The 22,175-nt window shown below is 42.4% G+C and overlaps 1 protein-coding gene across 1 annotated transcript in view; it reads left to right on the forward strand.

Annotated features, from left to right (window-relative positions):
- Positions 1–22,175, forward strand: part of SKAP1 (src kinase associated phosphoprotein 1) — a 273,902-nt gene that overhangs the window by 219,687 nt on the left and 32,040 nt on the right. The window contains exons 5-9 of the mRNA XM_027624535.1: positions 6,055–6,132; positions 7,012–7,095; positions 10,276–10,400; positions 12,740–12,803; positions 14,905–15,096. Of these exons, the coding sequence (XP_027480336.1) occupies positions 6,055–6,132; positions 7,012–7,095; positions 10,276–10,400; positions 12,740–12,803; positions 14,905–15,096 (543 nt within the window). The remainder of the gene's footprint in view (positions 1–6,054; positions 6,133–7,011; positions 7,096–10,275; positions 10,401–12,739; positions 12,804–14,904; positions 15,097–22,175) is intronic.

Raw genomic sequence — 22,175 nt, forward strand, 5'->3', positions numbered from 1 at the left:
CATATGTTCTTTTCTTTTGCAGTGTACTGTATATCTGTTGATTTCCCGGACTTTACACAGACCTGCCCTGGAAAGCAATTTCACAGACTAGTCAGCCAGTACATTAAAAAGTAAATAAGAAATATAGTATCTTAAAATAATTTTTTGACCCCAACTACTAGAATAACCACACGCTGTGTCTGTTTCTTTCCCCCTACTTAAATGGGTCTCCTTTTGTGGAAGCGTGAGGTGAGAAGACCGTCTTTCTTGAGCCACTTCTGAGTGTGTCTCCTCAACTCAGGCTCAGGGTGGTGGAAAGTGCACGGGCTGTTCCAGCTGAGCAACCTTCAGTAAGTTTGGCAATCTCACTGAGCTTCAGTTTCCTGGTCAGTAAAGTGGAGCTGATGATAATACATACTTCACAGGGCTGCTGTGAAGCTCAAATAAGATGTAAACATGCTTTATAAAATGCAGATTAAGGGAAGCCTGGGTAGCTCAGTCTGTTAAGCATCCAACTCTTGACTCTTGGTGTCTCTCTCTCTCCCTCTTTCTCTCTCTATATATATATATGTACATATATATATCAGATCAATAAATAAATCTTTTTTAAATGCAGATTAAAAATGTATTAGCTTTTTTCACTTTTATTAAAACATATTCATGTCATTTTGTTCATCAATTCTCTGCTTTTTTTCTTAGTACTTCTCACTGGCCTAGAATCATGATTTTTCTTTATCCTCAGTATAACAAGATTTCTTCCACAAATGTTTACACATTTGTATAAATGTCTGGTCTGTTACCCAGATTAACAGGTTTTTATTTTTTGAAGACTTTAAAAAGTTGGAGGGCCAAAAAGTGTCCCTCAAGATCTTCTGAACGTTGTCTCCTGTGCCGGTTTGCCAACTGCAGATGTGTGATTTCTTTCCTTTTCCGACCTCCTCAGTCTAGCTCCAGCTGTCCCTGTTTTGTTTTCTGGCTTCTTCTGTCACAGCTTGTTGAAGAATTTGACCAAGTGCATGCTATTCACCCCTTCCTTTCATCTCATATCCGACTTATTCCTCCACGAAATTAACGCTGTCCAATTGGTCTCTGTATCTCTGAAACTTTCAGATCCTAAGTCTATTACTATTCATGATTTAGAATTTTCACCTTATATGTGTTGGTGTAAATTCCTTAATAAATTAAGCAAGAGGACAGAAAAGTGGAGGAACAAGTGTAAACTCAGGTGGGTATCGAGTAGAACCACAGAAGTTAGAGAATTATATAAGCCGTCCCCAAGAGACTAACAGAGGAAGAGTCATTGAAACCAACTTCCCTGTTAGTATCATGCTCAGAAGTAGAACACCGCAGGCTGGACACCTCAAACTGACTGTCACTGACTGGGTCCTGAAAAATGAGAAAAAAGCAAAAAACCACCCAGAAACACAAGAAGCTAAGGAAAAACTGTAAGGAGCTTATTAAGGAAGGCCACAGGAGCCAAATACAAAGGAGATTTAGGACCAGCGACCACCAGACAGGAGAATACTACCTTCTCCAACCCTCCCTGCAAAACCTTTCCCCTGTGTACATTTGAGGCATTGTGAAATGTGTTTGTCACTTTTCTACAAAGGCACATATGCCAGCAAACTATGAGTGAATTGGAATTGCAGATGGCGCTTCACCATCCCCAGCCTTCAAATACTATATTTTCTCCAACCTCATCCATCCAACACCCTGGGGCTCTTGTCACAGGTACTTCAATGGAGGAACCTGGTAAACTTCACCCTGCCTGAAATTCACCACTGGTAGCTGTCAGTCTCTAGGCTGGAGTTTGGTCCCTTTTTCAAACAATTGAAAAGAACTTGAATTGAAAGGCAAAGGGAGGATGGGAAACATCCACAGTTTATGGGACAGGTGGGGGTTGAACAAAGATTTTTTTTAAAAAATCACTGATGTTCCTTTCAGCTTGGTTTAGCAAGAAACCAAGCCTGCTGCCTATAATGAAAGTTCATGGGCACCTGGTTGGTTCTGCAGGGGCTGCAGCCTTTTTGCAGTGAAATTGTGTGGCCTCTTGTGCCGTTCACCTTCTGCTGTGGTGTTGCCAAGTGATTTCTCCAATTCTCTTTTCTCAGTGGGCTACAACACAGCTGATTAAATAGGCCATGACTCACATAAGCTCCCGTGTCTTTTTTATTGACTGCTTTATGGAAATGTATCACACTCTAAAGGGTCCCCATTGTTGTTGCTGTGCATAGCTGACTGAGGAGTCATGTTTAGCGCTGAGAGATGGAATCCTACTCTGTCGTTTTTTACTGCAGAGTTGGGTATGGGTGGAATACAAGGGTTTAAAGGCATCTGGATGAGGAGAGAAGGCTGTCTGAGAATTTCTTTTATCTTCATCTGCCATGAAAGTTGGGTGACCATCACTTCTAGGTAACACTTCTCTACTGATCTTATCTTTATGGCCCCACATCCTTCAGCTAAGTGAATCTTTTCTTTATATGGGCTATTCTGGGAGATTTAGTTAAGTGCCATGGTAGAGAGAGATTATGACATGAATGTAATTCTGTTTTGTGCTGATACAATGTGATACATCCTTAGGTTTATCCAAGAAGGCCATTTATTCCCAATAAATCTAAATCATTTCTATTTTTTCACTAAGATGGTGATATCTTTTTTTCAGGTAATGGACAAAAAGCCTCAATTTTTTAAAAAAAATGTATCCTTAAATATAAATGTTTTTGACTTAAAATAGCAACTCATGCAATTCTTTGTGGCTTCTTCCTATTTTTATTATCATCCTGCAAAGCATTTGCATACTTTCTATTAGGCATGAAGTAGCTCTGCAGATCTGTTCACTTGCCAGGAGGTGCGGATTCAGGCATACAAGACTCCTCCTGCCTCAGCACCCCAGGACCATGGCTAACGTTGTACATCCTCAAGATCACTGGTTCTTGATCAGTAGGACACTGAGCTGACACTGAAAGAAGAGAGCAGCTTGATTGCCACAATGGCTTCCCATCTTGGTTGTCTGGATTTATCTGATAGATCATGGAGTTAATGAAATTGAGCTCGGCGTCAACACTGAGCACAATCCTGTTGTTATACTCACCACACAGTGCCTTGTACACAGAAGACGGTCACTAGAAATCGAGATTGATTTGATTTGATTTCCTAATTTTTTTCCATAGCCATTTCCAACTTCGCCTATCATCCCATTTTGTCCACTGCCCTTAAGGGAAACCAGGCAAGAGAGTTCATCAGTACCAATTCCTTCTAATAAGAAAGCAACATAACACATCTTGCTAAAAACGCAGCACATTAAAATACCGCATTTCTAGCTCTGATACTCTTCAGAATCTGTTGGTGAATGACCAAGAGAGAAAATTCAGCAACTCATTCCCTGCCCAATTTTAGCAAGCTAAGTGTGACTCTTTGGGAGAGAAGGTGGCGACAGGGCTGACCCTAGTTTCCTAGAATTCATGACTTAGAGTTCAGATATCTCTGCAGCATTGTGCCTTTGTTTTCTTGGTGGTGGCATTCTTGGGTTTCGGTTGGTGGGGAGAGAAAAGCCTCATGCTGATAATGTACTGAAAGTAAATGAAATTAAATAAGCGAAGCAGTGCTCATCACTACTTCCTTCCCCCCTGGGTAATTCAATTCAAGCTCTCTCTCTGATGGCAACTCACAGGGACTGTCTCTGTCACCCCGCTGGGGCCTGGAGTCTTAACATCTAAATAAAAGTTTCACTCAAGCATTTTTTATGCTCCTGCCAGCAGGATCAGTGAGCTGGTGTGGGCACATTAATGTAATATTCATACTCACAGACTCTCCCTGCACACGAGGCAGTGTCTTCCCATTTTCATAATTATAGATGTTCCATAAAATGGCATTTAGATTTGCATTAAAAAAGGAGGTTTGAATTCTAATAGAACGTTTAACATGTCTTTTATGATTCAGACTCTCGGCATCTTTAACAAGAAGCTGTGTCTCTAAGTTTAACAAGACCTTAAAAAAGGAAAAAGAAAAGAAAAAAACTGGAAGAAGGGATGTGTCCTCCAAGCTTAGGAGATCCTGTTTTTCTCATCCCCTGTCTTTCATTTAATTTTTAGGCCTCTAGGAGCAATTTCTTGACAGTGCCGCAGAGAGGATGGGGTCTCCTGCAAAGGGTCTTCCTTCTGAGCCATGCCGGGTCCTCGACCCAGCCACTCCACCCTCAGTGGCTCAGTGTCTGTTTTCTTGGAGAGCATTTTCAGAGAGGTATTAGAATTTTCAGAGGATGGGAGAAATGAAAGGATCCTAGACAAATGAACTTCCCTTTGCTGCTGTTCATCTCATGTGTGCACCCTGAGACCCATCTGGGAGGATTTATAGCAGCCACAGAGTTTGCTAACTGTAGAGCACACAAATGAAAATAGTCCATGAACAAGGAAGTTGGCAATAAGGACAAAGAGAAAGAATCAGGCACTTTGACACATGAAAAAAGAAAAACTTTGGATCTCTATGTTTAAAACTAAGTTTGAAACTGCTTAGAAGCAAAAGGTAAAATCTTAGTTGCATTTTAAATTGTCTAAAAATGTTATTTTTAAACAAGAAATATTTAAACAAGAAGTAAGTGCCAGCTCATAGCCATCCCTGAATAAGTGTTAGTTGTAGATTTCAAAAAAAAAAATCGTGCAATTGAAAAAACAATTATTTCACCCACAAGTCTCAAGATATTGTATAGGTGACCCAGTTGATTCATATGGGGTTGTGCCTTATTTTGGCTTGTATTTTGTTTTGATTTCTAAATCAATTAAAGGAAACCAAAAGAACTTTGGTTTTGGAGACTAAAAAGAACAGAGTAGGATTCTGCCAGGCCACTCCCTTTATTTCTCCTAATTAAGAAATACGGACTTGGGGGCACCTGGCTGGCTCTGTCGGAAAAGCATGCAACTCTTGATCTCGGGGTCACGAGTTTGAGCTCCATGTTGGGTATAGAGATTACTAAAAAAAAAATAAACTTTAAAGAAAGAAATATGGACTTGTATTTTTTTAAAGAGTTTTTTATTGTTGCTGTTCTTGTTTCATTTTATTTTTTGAGGAGTCAATTCCTTCTCTTTTGTCCTTTTCCCCTCACTTCTGTAAAATAAGTATAAACCCCAGTAGTGAAAGATGGATCAGGATCTTGACTTCTCAATAAATTTGTACCTAACGAGGCTAATTGAAAGTCAAGGATGTGAGCAGCATATGTTTATTTCTTTAAGGTTTTATTTATTTGTTTGAGAGACAGAATGAGAGAGAGAGAGAGTATAGGAACAGGGGCAGAGGGAGAGGGAGAAGCAGACTCCCCTGCTGAGCAGGGAGCCCAACACAGGGCTCCATCCCAGGACCCTGAGATCATGACCTGAGCCAAAGGCAGACGCTTAACGACTGAGCCACCCAGGCGCCCCAGCAGCATGTGTTTAAAGGCCGATGTCAGTTCCAGAGTCTTCTCTTGGTAAAGGCTTCAGTCCTTCTTAGACTCTTTTCCATACTTGGACAAAACCAGGATGTGGCACCTACTGCCAGTTCAGCCTGCATAGGCCTTCTTTGTGCAAACTTAATAAAATTTATGTTCACGAGGTGGCTTTCTGTTTTGTTGTTGTTTCTTTTTTTTTTTTTTTTTAAGAGTGAGTGTGTGTTTATTGCTCTCACGGAGGTGGCTGCATTTATGGTGAATTCTATCACTCATTAAGCTTCTTTCTGCTGGTAGCTATTCATTTGACTTTTGATTATCTCGATGTGGATTATCCAATTTGGAGCTTATAATCCACAGCAAATTCTTAATTCTCTAGAGTCCTTTTCTTGCCAATCCATACATATTTCAGGCTACTTCCCCTTGCACAAACTAATGTAGGTTTCGATCATTATAAGTGATTTTAGCATTAGATATAATTAGGAAGAAAGAAAATTTACCTTTTCCCCCCAATCATATAAAAATTGTTTTATTTTGTGCTGTGTTTTAAGCCCCTGCCCTTCTGCACCCCCTTCATTAATGTGGAATATCTAAAGGAGCCTAAATAAATGAAAATTCTGTCAGGTTTCAACAAAGCATTCTGCTGTTTTTCCTTTTAGGAGTGGAAGACATCGTAAGAGGAGCTCAAGAACTTGACAACATCATCAAGCAAGGATACTTGGAGAAGAAAAGCAAAGGTACTGACCAGACCCACAGGTCTCAGAACATTCCGGGAAGGGAAGGGAAATGAGGAAGAAGAGGCCTAACATAGCAGGTGCTTTTTCTATGCCCAGTTCTGTGCTCAGGAGGGGGAAGGCCAAAAGGAAGATGGGAGAGGAAAGGAAGTCTGGTGTTTGTGCGTAGGCTGAAGAGAGAAGCCCCAAAATCTTCAGCCGATTGTGAGCTTCATCAGGATAGGAACCCATTCTGCTTTGTTCACCTGGTACACAACAGGTGCTTAATAAAAATACTTGTTGAATGAATGAGTGATGATATTCTTGTTCTCATCTCTCAGGATGCTCCTGTAGAGTAAAGCTATGTTGCCAAAGTGTAATTTTACATCCTGCGTGAAGCAACCCAGTTTCACATTTCAGAGGAGCCCGACTCTCCACCTCTCACTCACTGGATTAAAATAGATACTGGTACCCTAACTAAGCCCCGGGTCCCAGGTTTAACACTCAAACGGCAAATTGCCTTAGTACAATGAAAGCCTTTCTCATGCCCGTGGCCTGGAGCATCAGCTAGGTTTGCTAAAAGGCACCACATGAAAGTATCACAGAGAATTTGAAAAGTACTGGATGAGATTAGAACCCGAGAGCTATACAGGAAGGTAGATAGTGGGACAGCCGTGAGGGGCCGGAACAGGCAAACCCTGTTTAGAATTTGGACCTTTAACTGAGCGAGCCCTCTGGACTCTGAGTCAATATGGGATAGCCTGCAGGAGTGAAAGGGAGGGTTTTACAGTCCATTAATCTAGGAAATAAAACAATAATACACTGGACTGTGTGTTGGACTTTACAGACTCATCAGTGGTTGTAGTTACCTGAATTTATGTCCCTTACCGCTGTTCCCTTTAGATCATAGTTTCTTTGGATCAGAGTGGCAGAAGCGATGGTGTGTTGTCAGCAGAGGCCTCTTCTACTACTATGCTAATGAGAAAAGTAAGTGTTCTTCATTTGCACAGCAGCATCTCCCTCCTGGATGCAAGCACTTCGTAAATTCTCAAGCACTTAGATCTCAAGATAGCAGTCTTTAACTAACACCCATAAAGGGATATGCTTGGGAAAGAAAGAGACTTGGGTAAGTAATACCTTGCCCATCCCCAAAAACTCAGATGCCAATTTAGAAATTATTTCCCCTTTAAACCTAGGATCGTGTGGTCAGCATATCAAAAGGTTATCTTTGGGGTGCCTGGGTGGCTCAGTCGGTTAAGCGTCCAACTCTTGGCTTCGGCTCAGGTCATGATCTCGGGGGTCATGTCTCATGGGTCATGGGATCAAGCCCCATGTGGGGTTCTGCACTCGGCGGGGAGTCTGCTTGAAGGTTCTCTCCCTCTGCCCCTCCCCCTATTCACGTGGGCACACATGCTCACTCTCTCTCTCTCTCAAATAAACTCTTCAGATCATATAAATCTCTCAAATAAATAAATCTTTAAAAAATAAAATAAAATGTTAAAAAGTTATCTTTTATTATGACTAATAACATAATACTATCAAGGTTGAGCACTTTGGCATTTTTTTAAGAACCTCGAACTTTTTAAGATTTTATTTATTTATTTAATTGACAGAGAGAGAGAGACAGCAAGAGAGGGAACACAAGCAGGGTGAGTGGGAGAGGAAGAAGCAGGCTTCCCGCCAAGCAGGGAGCCCAATGCAGGGCTCGATCCCAGGACCCTGGGACCATGACCTGAGCCGAAGGCAGTCGCTTAACCAACTGAGCCACCCAGGCACCCCAAGAACCTCAAACTCTTTATAGATGTTAATAATATAGTTAAAATACTGAAAAAAAATCTGAGAAGGATTTGAACAGCTTACCAACAGCCCAGAAATAGAACCCTTGGGTCCAAATTCTCTAAGAATATGCTCTCAACTTTATCTTACTGCATACTGGGAAGTAGTCCAGTGGACATCCCTAGAGTCATGGAGTGTTGAGACCAAAATGGTTGCTGTGCCCAAGAGACACCCTCCAGCCAGATGGCAGCAGCAGTGAAGTGTTGACTCAGGCCAGAGGCAGCTTCTTAATGAGCCACCACTGAGTCAATCAAGCATAACACTCATATGCAATCCCTAGAAGATCTCCCATCCATGCTTAACAGTGTTGCTAAGTTCATGAGAAGGAACAAGATATAAGCACAAGTTAGAGGCAGCTACAACTAAATACAAGTTAAAAATTATCATTGTAAGTGAACACAAAATTTCAAAGAGGGGATACCCTCCTGCAGACTCTAACTAGCCCCAGGAATAATTCTATGAAGCAAGAGAGAAATTAAAAAAGCAACACATCAGTTCTTGTGGGGGCTTTCCTTAGGCTCTGCCACCTTGGCACAGAGGCCAGTTATTCCAAGTAAACCCTTCGTTTTCCTTCCAGTCATTCCCTGCTCCTCCCCTCTTCCATCCTTCCCAGGATTATGCATCTCCCAATGCCTAGATATCCAGTACCAGGGAATAATCAGATATCTACCCAATTGCCTTTGGACTTCCCATGCCTTTGGTATTAAGATAACAGAAAGAACTGCAGCTTTGCTAAATGACTTGGCATCCTTAAGATTTGCCCTTGGGCTTCAAGGCAGTTGGCTCACCCTGCCTTTCTGCCTACCACAGGTATCACTGACTTCATCTTGGGTTCACCCTCTTACATTCCTCCGAGACTTTCCCATGTAGGGGTGAAGTGTGAAGCACTACTTGGCAATCATAGCCGCATAGCTCAAAACCATCCCCAGCTTCCGTCCAACCCCCAAACCACTCTCCAGCCCAGCAACCATAATTTCTTCCCTGAATTCTGGGTATACAAGCCAGCCAGGTACTATTTTCTTATTTTAAACCTTCAGACTCATATAACATTTACATCATTGTAAAAATGTTCATTTCCCTTGCATTTAAATAAGTGTTTGGCATATCTGAACATAAAGCCAGGTATCATGTTCAATCATTCAGAATCCTCTATACTCAAGGTGAGAGAGTGGGAGAGGGAGAGAAGTGGAGACTTTTATGGACCATTTTGCCGTCAGGGTGAAATAAAACCTGGTGGCCAAAGAAACAACAAAACATTTTAGTGGCCAGTTAGAACAAGGAGAGATACTTTAACAAAAAAGATTCTGGTGTCAAAAAGCACTGTTGCATGGCTCCCTTCTTGCCAGTTACTTCTTATTGTGCCCAAGACATTTTTCTTAGCAAGTATTGAGTGTTTGTATATTTCTTTTAGCTTAACCAGGTAAGGATAGAGTCTTTCTCTTTTCTTTTCCTAATACTGTCATCCCACTGCCAACTTATCATCATCATCCTCAAAAGGCATGTATTAAACAATCCATTGCACATGATACAGGACACAAATCATCACCCAGACACTGTGGTTCCACTCCTCTGTATGTTCTGCCTGAACCACACCAGGAGGACACAAAATCATTGGAAACAAGACCCTCTTTTCCCATTCCTAATAGTTTATTAAAAAAAAAAAAAAAAGGAGCAACAGACAGAGTGGTCTCTCCTTTCCTTCCCTTAATCCTGTTCCTCCTTCTTCATCGCCCAGTGATAATTAACAGTACTCTACTACTTCCCAATTTGACCTCTTGGAAGGGGGATAAATAAAATACTGAGATTTAATTATTCTCCCTCTAGCACCAATTCCAACCTGACCAGCAGGAGGGAGAGAGCAGTCTAGCCCAAATGCCACATAGGGCAGAGGAAGAGATCCCGGGAACTCATCACGCCCCCCGCACTGCTGTCCCTCCCCTCAAATGTGAGCTCTGCCGGCCCTGATGATAATATGCTGCAGTTCTCTAACAGCCTTCAAGAGCCTCACATTTACAGCCACACTCTCCCTGCTGTAATAATTCTTTCCTTCTGTTATTATAGATCTCTTAACATTCTAATAAATTCTCTGTCTCTGTTGTACTCTTTTGGCAAAATAACCTTTCATGTTGCATTTCCCTAGCTTGGCAGTGATCTTTGCCTCGCTGTCACAGTAGCCTCTTCTTAAGCTTCCTTAATAACCTTTCCTTGACTGTTGTGTTTCCTCGGGGAGGTAACAGCTGTTTCCATGCTTTTATTTTACATTCCAGAGAAGATGCCTTCCCTTGGCGGTTGCATCTCTCTAGGGATACAGGGAGCTTTCCTGTCTTGCAGGCAAGCAGCCCAAAGGGACCTTTCTCATTAAGGGCTACAGTGTACGGATGGCCCCCTACCTTCGAAAAGATTCCAAGAAAGAATCCTGCTTTGAACTGACCTCCCAGGATAGGCGCAGCTATGAGGTAGGATGAGCTGAGGAGATGATGATCTTCATTTGTGTTGGAGTTTCGTTCCATGCGGCATGTGAGCTGGGGGTGCTCTGCTGGGTTCCATCCTTTCTCTGTTACCTGCTCACTCCTTACCAGGACCTTCTTTCTTGACATGTCTTCACCTTTGCTATGTGATGCCCTCCTTCCTCCTCTCTCTTGCCACTCTCATCCCAGATACCGCCTTTGGTTGGCTTCCACCCTTCACCCCCCACCATCCCAGTCTCACTCCATAGGAGAGAGTCCTGTCTATTGGAGCACACAATCCAATTCCTTATTCAACACCTCTGATTTCACACCTTCAATTCCCATTCTCTTTATTTTTCTTAACTATCTTTACTTCCTTCCATGAAACCCAGGAAAAGAAAAACCTGACTGTAGAATGAAAAGTTATTTTCCCATATTCATCTTGCTATCCAAAGTAATTTTCCTGTGTGTAGAAGCATTGTATATCTCTGGAAGGACTCCCAAGACATTGGTGACAATGATTAGTGAGTAGTAACAGTGATAACTGGAGGGACTAGAGTACCTGGGTTGGGGTGGGAAAGGCTTATTCTTCACTGTGTTCATTTTTATATATTTTGACACAATATAGTAGGTAATATAATAGGTAAGGCATTTATTAACTAAAGCAATTTTTAAAAATTCTGACTATGGGAATGTCATGATTTTCTCTGAAAATACATTTTTACGTGTGTGTGTGTATAAATATATATATACAAACCAGTATTATTTCCTGCTTGTTGGTCATTTTTATCTTGTCACAGTTTTACTAAAACAATTTGGAAAATTTTTAGCTAACTTATGAAAAAGAGAAAAGACATGCTAAGGTTAATATTAACCACTTGAATAACCCTTTGACTCTTCAAATGCTTCACAGTACTCATCCTTTTGTGTTTCTTCAGTATCTTAAACCTCATTTTGATAAAACGACCAGGTCTTCAATATGGAATTTCAAAAAAAGTTTTTTTTTATTTAAACTAAACTTTTCTAGAGAGTCCTTCATAGATATATACATAACAGATGTATGCACTGGGCATGTATCTAAGTTATTTTTATTATTCAGTATTGATGGTGCCTCCTCCAGATAAAAATTTATATGACAAGTCTAAATCAATTTCCTTAGACGTTTCTTATGGAAATGAGTTTTTAAGAAATCAAGAATGACAATGTCTATTAATAAGTATTAAGCAGGAATCTAGGTTTCTTATATGGCACATATCTTTATCTTACCCTAATGGCCAGATAATAAAAATGTTTTTCAGGAACAGTCATTTCAAGTTGATTCATTTAAAATAAAAAATTGCTAAGGCTTGATGCTTGACTGGCTTGTTTTGTGAATCAGAATGCAGTTTGTTTACTTCTTTTCTTTGGCCCATTGAATCCAAATCGTTATCATGGTCCGTGGATTCTTCCTCTACAATAGCCTTTGGATCTTCCCCTTCTGACTTATTCCCACAGCCATCACAATAGTTGTCCCAACCACTTCCCCCAGAGGACCAGTGAAATAGCCTTCTAGCCGGCCTCCTGTCTCCAATTTCTCCCTTTTCTTATCCCTCCTCCCCAGATTCTTGAAAGAATCTCCCACATCTTTTGCTAGAATTTACAGTGGTTTCCTCTTGCCTACATTTTAAGTCTGAACTCCTAGTACTCAGAGCCCCTTCACCAACTCCTCCCAGACCGGCAACATTCCCGCATCACCTGTTACTGTTCTCCGGTCAAGTCGATCTGCCTACCTTCCCCCATACACAGTGGTCTCATTCCTAATCTCCGGCACATGGTTCCCTCCACCAGGCAGTTTCCACCAACTCTTTTAAAATCCAACCAAAACAGTATTACTTGCACCAGCTTCCCTGGCTTTATTCCAGGCAACAGTAAGGACTCCTATGCTCTCTCAGCATCCAACTGTTCTCAGATGCACCTACTTCGTGGGTTCCCATCTCAAGTGTGTATCTTGTCTTCATAACTGATACCCTGTTCTTTAAAGTCAGGAGTTTGGGTTTGCTTTTTTTTTTTTTTTGTAACCTTTTCTCAAAAAAATGCCTGATGAATGCATGGATAATTGAATGAATGCATGTGAATGTGAAGGTCTGGACTCAAATAGTAGTCAACATTGGGTATACAAATGAAAGAAAATATCACTTTGAGTAAGATTTCGATCTTTTTTCTAAATATTAAGCAGATAGAGCACCCTCAGCTTTCAACCTGACTCTACAACTTGACTCACAGGCTCTTCTGTTTGAACCTCCCTGTAGGATTCATGGAAATTTTATGAATTCATGAAGGTAATAAATTAATTCACTAATTTTCTCTAGTTTACAGCTGCTAATCCAGCTGAAGCCAGAGACTGGGTGGATCAAATCAGTTTCTTGTTAAAGGGTAAGTATCCTTATTACAGAAACAACATTTAAGTGGATTTGCAGTTGAAGTTATATTGCGTAAATATAATCCACAGTCTTCAATCTGTATTTTCTTTTCTGTTCGTTCTCCCTTCTACCATCCCTTATATTATAACAACAGATAGTACCATGTATGAATCATAACGTAAAGAAACCATCAACCTGGAGATGACCTCTGTAGTATTCGTAATTGCTAGAAAAGGAGCTTCTGAAAACCAGCTCAGCTCAACTCGGTATCTCCCAACCCCTTATGTTCTGGAAAAGAAATTCATGATATCAAATGTAAAGTCACCTAGATGCAATTTAGGCCCCAAATCTTCTTGTTTGAAACTTAGCAGGAAGTAGAAATCTATACTTATCAAGGTGGCCTTCATCAACGTGAACATTAAAAGCAAATTGTTCTTACCCAAACCACAATAAAATGTCCCTTGCTTTGGGATGGGAAGAGTCCTGCCTGAAGATGTTAAATGACCGCTCTTAGAGTACCCTCTGCTGGCCAGCCTGCAGGCACAGCAGTGAGAGTGGCCCAGGAAGGTTTATCTGGGAGTGGCTTGACAGGTAGAAACAGCCAACCTGAGTCCGTCACTTGGCATCAGATAACCCAGGATAGACCCTCGTGGCAGGACCCTGCCGCTGCAGAAAGGCAGAAACGCCAACGTTGTACATGGCCCAAGACCTAGGGAGAAGCACACCAGCCTAAAAACACCAAGCCTTTTCATCTCCGTTTTTTTTTATTCTGCCATAAGATTTTATTGTGGATAAAAAGAAGGAAGCACCAGAGCTTTAATTACAAGAATTGCCTATTTTACTCAGTTTATGCCTTTGCTATCACAAAAACAAACTATTGCATCTACTAAGAGCGTCACGTATAATAGACTGGAACTAGGCAAACATGAACATTGATGGCAAGACTACAGGGTACACTCTCATCTAGGTGCCTTGGATTTATGCGTGTAATATACCCCTAAGTGTGTAAACCTCAATAAAACTCAAAGCAGCTTTATTGAGCTGTACCCTGTGGTACGTTCAGAATCCCACATTGAAGAAATTATTCATTCCATTTTATTTTAAAACAAACAAAATAATAACATATGGTTTAAGCCACAAATGTGTCTTTGATCCCTTCCTCCTATGAGGTGGCACCAGAATTCCGATGAAAATTGTTACAAAATCTTTATTAAATGCCTAATCAAGCCAAACAGTTTTATTGTGTTTTGAAATGAACATCGGATGTCTCTCCATCCATTCCTTCCCCAGAGTACCCTGACTGCACTCCCCCATCCTGCAGAGACCCCTCAGCAGGGTTTCAGAGAGCCTTCTGTACTAGACATCCGAGAGCGAACCTTCCCAGTTCCCCATTAAAATAAAAAAACAATCTCCCTCCCCTGCCCTGTGCTGCCCAGTGCTGTAACAGCTCAACATCCTCTCTGCAGTGACCCACTTTGAGGTCAGCCAGACTGCACAGTTACAAAATGACATGGTAACCCCGTGGCTCAGCCATTCCATTTGGTCTCGCACAACTGTCATATTTTTCTGTATCTCACTTTCCCTCCTTCCACTCTTGCCCGTTTTTCTCTTTATGAACAAACTTGTCTGACATTCTGCAGTGAGGTCATGGGGGTGACAAGCTTCTGACAGCTCGGCTACCCTCTGGGAGCCACCGTCGTTCCCAGGGCTCTGCGCACCCTGGGGAGCCACAGGCCATCCACCTGCCCTTTCTCTACTCAGGGAACAGCGCACGGGGTGCTGGCATGTCCTCTTCCACCTTCTTCTCATCCCTTCGCCTCTTGTGCTCATTCGCACGCTCCTACTTTTCAGAGCTGCTTCATCCTGATCAAGTTTGATTGCAAGGAAGGATTTATGTTGATGGTTTCAACCTGACGCAGTGCTAGTCTGGCCTTTTCTGTGGATTTCCTGGCACCAAGGCCCCCATCAGAAATAACAGCACTTAACCCGGCGTTTCATTTTCTTTTGACATACCTTATTCTCATCCCTCTGCCTCCTTCTCCCTCTTCCCTTCCCTGCCTTATTCTCTCCTTTTTCCTCCCCATCTGGATTCATTCTCATCTCTGCCCTGGCAGATCTGAGCTCCTTAACTATTCCATGTGAAGAGGAGGAGGAAGAGGAGGAAGAGGAAGAGACATATGATGATATCGATGGTTTTGATGCCCCAAATTCCGGTTCCCAGTGCAGACCTGTCATCTTGCCTGGGAGTCTGGGGCCAAAAGAGCCCACAAAGGAGACAGAAGAAGATATTTATGAAGCCTTACCAGGTGAGAAATTTTGTCTTCTGATTATCTTCTATGAGTTTCAGAAATTCTTGACCTGGTGGAAGAATATAAGTTTGAAACCTCCAGAGGAAGCCAAATCTCTGAAGAAAACAACTTAGGGAAGCTTCAGTGGAGCTTCTGTGATTCCCAGTACAAAAGCTCTCCCTTGCTCTGGGAGCAAGACGAATTGATCAGGGTGTGTCTTTCACCCTTGCCGTGTGAGGTAACTTATTACATATGTCAACAATAACTTTATTATTACATATGTCAACAAGGTTAAAGAGTCAAGTAGTCTACTCATGTTGGCCTTCATTGGTTTACTCTGGATCTTGCGGTAGGTCATCAAAACTCTCTAGTTTCAACTTCTTTTCTGGGTAAATGTGAGAGTGAATAAAGTCTCCTCAAAATGATGAAGATTATCAAAAGTCTAAAGGAATACAAGTAAGTGCTGACAAACCTTGTCAGTAACTGAAGAAGACCTGATAGAGTATAACTCATCAGTCCCTACTTCAGATATACCACAAATCTAATCGTCTCTCTCACACATAAACCTGTTTCCTCTGCCCACCATTACAGCAGGCCCATGTACATATTTCTTTTCTTCCAAAGGCATGATAACTGGCATCTCAAAAAATGTATAGTCATCACTGCTTCCACATAGCCCCTTCTTGTGGGAACAACAGCAGCTGTTGAACGGCACAGAGCACAGTGGGGGTCAGACTGTGGAAAACCAAAGCCTGAGCCTCTTAATTGTGAGGTAGTTAGACCACAGGAACGCTGAATCTTCAAGTCCATTCAGAAAGATTGCTTCTGTGGAAATTTGCCAGGAGTTCAGTGCTCTGCTGAGAAATTCGAGTTAAGCCAAAATTTATAGCAATTTAAACCTTGATCCCAGATGAACTTAGGAACGAAGGTGAATCTAATACTCAGGCCCCTGAAGACAAGACTGGTTGCTAAAAACAGGGTCAGTAAGCAACTTGCATTTCAAGACTTCCTAAGAAGAAGGTCCAACCCTGTCAATGCTGCATTTGTCTCTTCCCTTGGTGGGGGGGGGGGGGGGGCGGGGGGAGCCACGTCATTGCTTCCTGAGTCAAGGAGCCAGGCTGTGGCCCCACCATGTCTCCTTGCTGAGGACTTCGCCTACCTCCCCACCCACCAGGGAAATCCTGCTTCTCCTAACACTTCCAGCCTCTGCCAGTCCCGGCTTCCCCAGCCTTTTTGTTGTGTTTTATTATGCAAATGATATCTTGGTTGAGGTCGAGCCATTTCTTGTGTCTGAAGTTAAAAAAAAATGATAATTTCCTCAGCAAGTCATCGTCGTTAATGAAGTTTTACAAAAACAGATACAACCAAAGGAAAATAAAATTTCACAGGTGATAAATTTTTCCAATTTCCCTGGCAGAATTCGATAGGATTGTTAAATTAAGAGTGAAGGTGTCTGTTAGAAAGCAACGAGCAGTGATGGGTAATTTTATAGAGTGGAAAATTGAATCAAATTGCTACATTAAAACACAGCTCCTCTGAGAATCTTCCCTTTCACAGTCTGCTCCATTGCAACAGCAGGGTGCAGAAATGGATCTAATTCACAACACTCCCTTAAAGGAGATGTACTCCCCAACTTGGCCAGAATCTTCTTAGGGAGCTGACATTCCACTCACTCCCATCTAGGCTGGGGGAAATATCCGGGTGACACTCCACTTTGGGTTACAGCTGTGGAAGAGTGCTCTGGGAAAACCTCGCTGAACCACTCAGCCCTCTGGGGAGCAAAGAAGGGCCTTTTTGTGCACAGGTTTAGTTCTCAGAGGAACCAGAGAGGAGGGGGCTGATGCTCAGAGGTGCAGAGCAAAGGGCAGGAAAGAGAAGGAGCCTCAGGAAATAAGATGATTTTGAGACCATCATCTTACCCCAGATGATGGGTCAATGAATGTATGATTGGCTTCTTAACGACCATCCTTCCGGAACTTGCCTCCTCAACTCTTACCCTTGGCCATCCCGGCACTGCTGAGGGTCCCAGGGCATGCCTCTGAACTTTGCACCGGTTGAGATGTTGGAGTAGACTCTGGGGGCATGGACACTGGCCTGCTTTCCCGAGGAAAACCATTTCGCCTATGCTCACAACTGTCCCCCGAAAGTGAGGAAGGCCACACTGCAGGAGATCCAGGGCATCTTTCTTCATGTTAGGGAAACCGCAGCTAACTAACAGGTTCTTTCCCGAAAAGAACCATCTATCCATCCCAGTTTTTAGAGACAGCATTGGAGGTGGGCTATATTGGCATTTAATGATGATAAGAATATTTCAGCCCCGAGTCTCCATCCCCCAGCTTCCCACACACACCACTCAGCTTGTTGCTTCTGGAATTTTCTGTTCACTACACATGTGCCACAGTACCAGCCCTGGAGGAATTGGAAGGGAATGTGAGGGCAGCTGACAATGCCTACCCTCTGCTGCCATCTTACAAGATCTATGGAGCAGCCGCATGCGAGAGACAGCAAGGTATTGCAAGTAAAAGTGCTGGCTCTGAGTCAGAATGGACCTGCTCAGCCACCTGCTAGCTGTGAGGTCTTGAGCAAGTGATTTGCCCTCTGTGTGTGTGATTTTCCCACCTGTACAATGGGGATAATGATAGTACCTGTCGTAGAGGGATGCTGTGAGAAGCCTAGAACCGGAGTGTGTAAAGCACTTAGAACGGAGCCTTGGCATACAGTGAGCACTCAGTAATGCTGGCTGTTAGTAACTTGGTGGTGTTTAAATAGGAAAGGTTACCTCCTTGAAAAATTGAGGGATGGCTAGTTCCCCGCCTCCACCAACCAAACCTGAGACAGTCCAGTTGGACATTTTCAGCTCTAAGTATGAAGCAGGTGAAATTGAAAATTCTGAGCAGATGGAATGTGGAGCACACCTTCTGCTCAGGCCCGTTTTTACTGCAAGGACAGGTGCTGGGTGGAGGGATGGCCAACGGTAACGTTGGATTGTGCTAACACTGCATACCCATCAAAAGTCAGATGGCTTGTGCTTCTCACATTTGTTTCATTATAACAGGTAAATGTGCTTTGCAGAGAATACTTAGCATTGATGGCTCTGCTATGGCTTCCTCTTTGGGCTGGGGCCTACGCAAGCCTCACGGTCTCTATTGGAAGGCCACATAAGTGAGATCTCCCTTCCAGAATATAATTTCAGTGGTCTTCCTAGTGGAGAGAAAAGTGCTTGTAACACATACCAAGTCAATACAAAAATGTTTTTTCCTAGTCAAAATAATGTATGGGTCATCAAATTAAATGCACTACATCACATTGATCATGGGATAATTAGCATTTGCTACGTGGCTGGCACTGTCCTTCCCATGAGGGAAAATCAGAGTGCTCGAGGTTTTCAGCCAAGACCACAAAAATATTAGGCCTGGGTAATATGGTTTCAAGGTTGGTATCCGGTGGGATTTCTGAGCATCCGTGTTGAGCATATGGGGGCCCTTGATTTTTAAGATCTCATTTGCGGTAGATTAAACTGTAGGGAACTACCACAAAGAAATGCTAAAGCAGTCTGTGGAAGATGGGAGGCTTTGCTGAGCTCTCTCACCCCTCCCCGGAAATTATTTTACAGGCTAGCACAGGCCCAGTTTTGTGATTCAGTATTCCATAAAAGGACAACTTTTATCAGGTTTCACTTTGTCTGGGGCCTCAAAGCTGGAATCCAGCAAGGCGCCTGAGACCATTGTACAGCTTTAACTGGGGCCTTGTCACAGCTGCACTGACAACAGAATCTGGCAGTGTTCTCAGGAGAGATTTCAGGAGAGCAAACGGAGAGAGAGACAATGAGTTCTCCCTAGGAATTTCTGTGTGCATTCCGATGCTGCCCACACTGCCCCAGAGGGTTATTACAGACCCAGGAACCAGATTGCTTTATAATAAAGCATATAACTGGGTGGTTTTCTGTTTCTTGTTTTTTTAATTTGAGTCAAATGGAAACAAGCGTTCTATGGAATTATTTTTTCCCCCCTCACTGTTGTCCAGACCCATAGGAAGAAGAAATGGTGAGAGTAGGTCTAAGGAAAGAAAAAAACAGATGCCAAAAACACAAAGTTTATGAAGAAAGGGATTTTCAGCTTCACGGAAAAGCAACAGCACTCCATGGAAGGGAGCTTCAAAGCGTAAAAGCCATCAGCAGGCCTGAGCTTCCTGGCCCTTTCTCTCTCTCACTCCCGTGCACACTGGGCCCCAGGCACCAGGTGTTGTTTGGCCAGCACCAAAACCAGGATCATGCTAGGGGTTTTTTCACCTAGAACATCCTCCCTGAGCTCAGCCTATGAAACCCTGCTCCTTCTGCTCGAACATGTCTCCTTTGTGACACCCTCCCAAATACTCAACTAGAATTGAGCTCCGTTTCAGCCCTTACCATGGTGATTTGTATTCAGGTCTTTCTCCTCCAATTAGTAGGTGCTCAATTATTATTTGTGAAATTAAATTCAGCGTATTCCAAGTGTTGCAGTTAGCACAAATTGGATTTGATATCGTGTTCATCAAGACCCATACCACAGAGATAGGATGCAAATATTCTGAGGTAACAGTTGAGATTAAAAACTATACAACAGAGAATTAAGTGTGTTATTAGCATCTTGCTCATATTTTCCGTGTTGTCTGAAGAGGTGCTGTAGCATCCACAGATTTATAGCATATCTGTGCCTGCTGTGGAGTGCTTTCCATTTCTACTTTCCTGCATGCTGTCTCTGTACTCCGAGTCTATCTGCATTTCTGTTGCATCTGTCACCAGAGCACCTTGACATCTGGTTGCACATTGATACAGTTGGCATTTTTTAAGCTTCTGTCACCTTGCTTTGTTTGGGGGAAGTGATTTCCCTCTTTCTGATCCAGTCATTTTTTGCGGCATTGTTCTCAGTTTAGCCCATGTCAGAGAAAGCACTTCAGAAAGGAGCCAGGTGTCATGGGAAGCTGGCTCCTCTCTGTGTCTCTGCAGTGAAGTCAGTGTCCTGTTCCTTTCAGCCTCTCATTAGTGTCCCTGACATTGTGCCAAGACAGTTGATTGAAATCAACTCTCTGGATACTGAGGCTCATTTGTGATGCCCCATGGTTCTCTCACATGTTCGCACAGCTCACAGAATCTTCCTCAACTGTTTTCCCAGTTGAGATGAGATATTTGGGAATCAAGTAGAGCATTTAATGTAATAAGTGGACAGTAATCTTTAGAGGTTAATTTGTTTAAAACCTATGTAAGGTTGGGGTCCCATATGCCCTGTTAGGAGCAAGGACCATTATAATCTATTACTGTTTAAAGTTGAGCTAGCACATAAATTTTAATTCTCTCTTAAATGAAGATGTATTCCAGTAGATGTAATGCTAAAATGCCTAATAATATTCTTATAAAGAAGTTCAACAAGCTCTTTAGCCTAAAGAAAATTTTTTTTTCAAAATCTCTTTAAAATTGAAGGTTCATTTTACAGATGAAAAAGAGAAAAAAGAGAGAGAAATCTAGCTGTTTAACCCACCCTCTTTTGTGAGCAAAGAGACATTTCTTTCTGGGGCCACGGAATTGGTTTTCTCGATGTTGGAGTTTGAAAGATGCCAGTTTGATCTCACTGAAGGATCCGAGGTAAAGGGTCCACCTCTCTGCAGCTGGGAAGGTGCTGAGAACTGCTACCTTGTACACCAGCTGTGGAGAGCATTGCCTTCCCTATGGGACGGTACCTCCATACTCACACCTTCAAAGGCACAGCACCCAGCCTCTCGCATCCGTAGCTAGGCTTCTTGACTTGAGCCCACTTTCAGCGCCCCGGGAAGGTCAATGTCAGATAGAACAGATGTGGGGATTAGAGCTATGGCCAGCGTTCTGCTTTCTTTCTAGGTGACTCCACAGGCACAAAGGAAATCAGAGTATCTGGTCTGGAATTGAACGGCATAGAGCAGATTTTTATTTTTCCCATTTTTGTATCATGACTAGATTAAGTGCTGTTGCCTGAAAGGATAAAGGAATAAAGTTTAGTTTTCATTTTTATCATTGCAAATACATTTACATTCTCCTATTTTACAAATGCAAAGAGCAGGCAAGCCACTTTCAATAATTTATTTTAAAATCAATGCTAATGAGGTTATGTCTCGTCAGTGGCCAAGTTTTACAATAAAGTCTGATTTATTTAGAAAAGATCTTTGGTGTAGCTTCCCATCTAATGGTGGTGGGAAGGAGGTGGAGTCACAGGCACGGTGACCCTCCAACTTCGGATCCAATTTGTAATTCACAGCGGAGATCTGACCCAATTTACATTGATTAGAATTGGGAGGAAGAGACATCTGGGCACAGACAGCAGAAGTAGAGTAAACCGTCTCTGCAAAGGTGCGTAAGCACAGCCAATTACTGGTCTTTGTGACTGAGGCGTTTGGTATCAGCAGAGGAGATGCTCCCCGTCCAAATTACTGAGTACCTCTAAAACTGAGGCCGTAACAACTCTTCTTTTAATGTTTTCAATCCTGTGAAATTGGTCCCATGTCAAAAAGGAAAAGCATCAGGGCAGAGGAAGGAAGGAAGTGGGCAAGTAATAGGAAGACAATGTGCAAAGAATGATGTTTGACATGATTTATTTCAGCAAGGTCTATTTCCGATATTTGATTTCACTCCTCCATTATCTTACATCTTTATTCGTCATCGCGGCGGCGGTTGGGGGGGAGGGCTGGGGGGGGCACAACAGGTGGTAAGTAGGAAATTCTCTGTTGTGAGGCCATACATGAAGGTAAGAAGAGTTGAGTTCTTTCCCCACAGAATCTTGTAGGGCAAATATACATCACATATATGATAATTTTTTAATCTGGGTGACATATGACTCATTTCCCGAGAATATCAATCCCTTAATTTTTATTTTTTGCAGGGAAATTGTATCATTTTAATGTAAAATCGATTACTTCTTTAATGTTCTATAATGCTCTAATGTATGTTTGTGCTGTTTCTTCTTACTTATGAGCTCGGAGTTTACCTCCCCCATTCTGACATACCAGAATTCATATTGCTCTATAAAACTTATATTTTTTAAAAAAAAGGAACTGTCCCCAGGCCATCTCCTCAAAAGTTTCATTTAGTGGCA

Source organism: Zalophus californianus, chromosome 16, assembly GCF_009762305.2.
Source record: "Zalophus californianus isolate mZalCal1 chromosome 16, mZalCal1.pri.v2, whole genome shotgun sequence".
Classification (NCBI taxonomy): Eukaryota; Metazoa; Chordata; class Mammalia; order Carnivora; family Otariidae; genus Zalophus; species Zalophus californianus.